The sequence below is a fragment of the Zootoca vivipara genome, chromosome 14, assembly GCF_965207765.1.
Source record: "Zootoca vivipara chromosome 14, rZooViv2.hap1.1, whole genome shotgun sequence".
Lineage (NCBI taxonomy): Eukaryota > Metazoa > Chordata > Lepidosauria > Squamata > Lacertidae > Zootoca > Zootoca vivipara.
In genome coordinates, this window is record NC_142597.1 from 43,989,933 (window position 1) to 43,993,490 (window position 3,558).

At 51.0% G+C, this 3,558-nt stretch overlaps 1 protein-coding gene across 3 annotated transcripts in view; it reads left to right on the forward strand.

Annotated features, from left to right (window-relative positions):
- The window catches only part of NCOR1 (nuclear receptor corepressor 1), a 100,309-nt gene that overhangs the window by 93,508 nt on the left and 3,243 nt on the right, over positions 1–3,558 (forward strand). For all 3 annotated transcript variants that reach the window (XM_060283058.2, XM_060283061.2, XM_060283060.2), the window contains 2 exons: positions 875–1,096; positions 3,204–3,383. In XM_060283058.2, coding sequence (XP_060139041.2) covers positions 875–1,096; positions 3,204–3,383 — 402 coding nt within the window. The remainder of the gene's footprint in view (positions 1–874; positions 1,097–3,203; positions 3,384–3,558) is intronic.

A 3,558-nucleotide genomic window follows, 5' to 3' on the forward strand; every position in this document is an offset into this window, starting at 1 on the left:
TATTTGTGGGGCATAGGAATTCGTTCATATATTTTTTTTTGAAATATAGTCCGGCCCCCCACAAGGTCTGAAGGACAGTGTACTGGCCCCCTGCTGAAAAAGTTTGCTGACCCCTGGTTTGGATGCTGCCTCCACAGCATTTTAGGAAATGTTTTTATAGTAGTGTGTGGTGAGAAACCTCAGAAATCGAAACAATGAGGTCTAGAACCTTAAATAGACGCAGCAACGATCTTTTATTTGAGGCACTGAAGAAACTGCGGACACTTTGTGTTACATCGCAGCCACATTCATTTAAAAAAAAACAACAACCCAAAAACCCAACAACTTGTCCACATCAGTGAGCTCAACAATCATGGAATTGTAGTGCTGGGACTCCCAAGGGTCACCAAGTCCAACCCCCTGCAACACAGGAAGCACAGCTAAGACACTTGCATTTCATCAACTTGGGAAACAGGTCCTGAAACATTCTTAGGTTTGTGGATCCCACTGGGGGACGGGTGAACTTTTAATTCCTGAGGAATTGGTGAGGTGATCGTGCAAGGTGTCATGGAGGGGAGGTTTGTCAGTCCGGCACCCGTGCAAATCCCTTTTGCTCTTGCATTTTCAATGCACACATTATAACAGCCTTGCATGCTGCAAGCCTCGATGATTTCCCAACCAAAACAGTGCTCCTACTTTCAGTCGCTGGTACGATGGGCTTTTTTCAGCTGCTTCACAGTTTGCGGACTGAAGCTTTCGGGCATTGCATCTCACCATTTTCTTTCTCTCTCCCTCTCCCCGCTTTCTCTGCCCCTCTTGAAAACTGCCTCTCCCTCTCCTTCCTGTCTCTTCCCCCCCCTCCTGGTCCCTCCCCGTCTCTCTTTCTTCCTCCCAGGTCCAATCAGTGCTCGAGGTCATTCCTTTGCAGATCCTGCCAGCAACCTGGGCCTGGAGGACATCATCCGCAAGGCCCTGATGGGCAACTTTGACGACAAAGGGGAGGACCACGCCATGGCCATGGCCCAGCCCATGGGGCTGGTTTCCGCGGGCTCCAACCCCTCCCTGGCAGCCAGCAGCGATCTCCGGAGGGAAGACGCCAACCCTTCCCCCAACCCAGGTAAGGGCGGCCACGGCGCGCTTGGGGGAGAAGCTTGCGGCGGCTGCATGGGCCTGGCAGGTCCTTCATATGCAACACGGTTCCAGTTTTGGGGCTTCACGGCTACAGGCAGCAAGGCTTCCTTCGAGCACCAGCTGCTGGGACCCACAGGAGGGGAATTGTTCTTGCGCTTAGTCCTAGAATCATAGAGTTGGAAGAGACCACAAGGGCCATCCAGTCCAACCCCCTGCCAAGCAGGAAAAACCATCAAAGCATTCTTGACATATGGCTGTCAAGCCTCTGCTTAAAGGCCACCAAAGAAGGAGACTCCACCACACTCCTTGGCAGCAAATTCCACTGCCAAACAGCTCTTACTGTCAGGAAGTTCTTCCTAATGTTGAGGTGGAATCTTCTTTCTTGTAGTTTGAATCCATTGCTCCGTGTCTGCTTCTCTGGAGCAGCAGAAAACAACCTTTCTCCCTCCTCTATATGACATCCTTTGATATATTTGAACATGGCTATCATATCACCCCTTAACCTTCTCTTCTCCAGGCTAAACATACCCAGCTCCCTAAGCCGTTCCTCATAAGGCATCGTTTCCAGGCCTTTGACCATTTTGGTTGCCCTCCTCTGGACACGTTCCAGCTTGTCCGTATCCTTCTTGAACTGTGGTGCCCAGAACTGGACACAGTACTCCAGGTGAGGTCTGACCAGAGCAGAATACAGTGGTACTATTACTTCCCTTGATCTAGACGCTATACTCCTATTGATGCAGCCCAGAATTGCATTGGCTTTTTTAGCTGCTGCATCACACTGTTGACTCATGTCAAGTTTTTGGTCTACCAAGACTTCTAGATCCTTTTCACATGTACTGTTCTCAAGCCAGGTGTCACCCATCCTGTATTTGTGCCTTTCATTTTTTTTGCCCAAGTGTAGTACTTTACATTTCTCCTTGTTAAAATTCATCTTGTTTGCTTTGGCCCAGTTGTCCTGCTCGAGGGAATCTGCCGCTGCGAGAACAGGATTCTGCACTAAATGGGGCCCCCTTTGGCCTGATCCAGCAGGACTCATCTTAACATTCATTAATGTTGCATGCCCTCAATCTCCAATTGACTTCACTTAGGCAGGAAGAACCAGCCGCACAGCTATAAGATGGGGGACACCCGGCTTGCTAATAGCACACGTGAAAAGGATCTAGGGGTCTTTGTAGACCACAAGCTGAACATGAGTCCACAGGATGCGGCAGCAAAGAAAGCTAATGCTCTTCTAGGCTGCATCAATGGAAGTGTAGAGTCCAGATCAGGGGAAGTATTAGGACCATTATATTCTGCCTTGGTCAGACCCCACCTGGAATACTGTGTCCAGTTCTGGGCACCACCATTTAAGAAGGATGTTGACAAGCTGGGCAGAGGACGACGACCAGGATGGTCAAGGGTCTAGAAGCCCAAGCCTTATGAGGAACGGTTGAAGGAGCTGGGGGTGTTTAGCATAGAAAAGAGGAGAGTGAGAGGATAGCCATCTTCCAGTATTTCAAGGGCTGTCATGTGGAAGATGGAGCAAGTTTGTCTTCTCCTGCTCTTGAGGGAGAATGGCTTCAAGTGACAAGAAAGGAGATTGTGACTAGAACATCTGGAAGAACTTTCTGACAGTAGGAGCTGTTTGACAGTGGAATGATCTCCCTCGGGAGGTGGTGGACTCTCCTTCCATGGAGGTCTTTAAGCAGAGGTTGGATGGCGCTCTGCCATAGATGATCTAGTTGAGATTCCTGCATTGCAGCGAGGGTGGATTGGATGACCCTCGGGATCCCTTCCAGCTCTATGATGCTATGCCTTCAGTGAAGGAAGCATGTAGCCAAAGATGGCAACTGGTTGGCTACTGTGAGAACAGGATGCTGGACTAGATGGGCCCCCCTTGGCCTGATCCCGCCGGACACTTCTTGCATTCCTTTATAAAAACGATTTGAATGCATCTTTTGAACCCAAGTCCACTGCACACACAGCAGCCCGTGTCCCATCCTCACCCCACATGAAGGGGCATCCCCCCCCTCTATTGCAGAGAACTGGGCAGTCTCTGTCCGAGGGCGTGGGAGAGGCCCTGGCATCCCTCCCTCCACCTTTCCTTTTTGCAGGTGGTGTCACCAAGCAAAAGCTGATGGGGAAATCGAGCAGCAGGAAGTCCAAGTCTCCGATCCCCAGGCAAGGCTACTTGGGGACAGAGCGGCCCTCGTCGGTCTCGTCGGTGCACTCGGAAGGGGACTACCACAGGCAGACACCAGTGTGGTCTTGGGAAGACCGGCCCTCCTCCACAGGTGAGCCAGGCCAGTTGTGAGCGCCACAAGCCTTGCTGTGGGTGGCAAGTGTTAGTTGTGAGACTGCCCCAGGGCTAGGTCAAAGCTTTGTGCACACATGCCCGGCTACTTGAGTCCGGTGGTGCAATCAAATCAGTGATTGTTCCCCAACTTGAAGAACAACACACACAAGCCA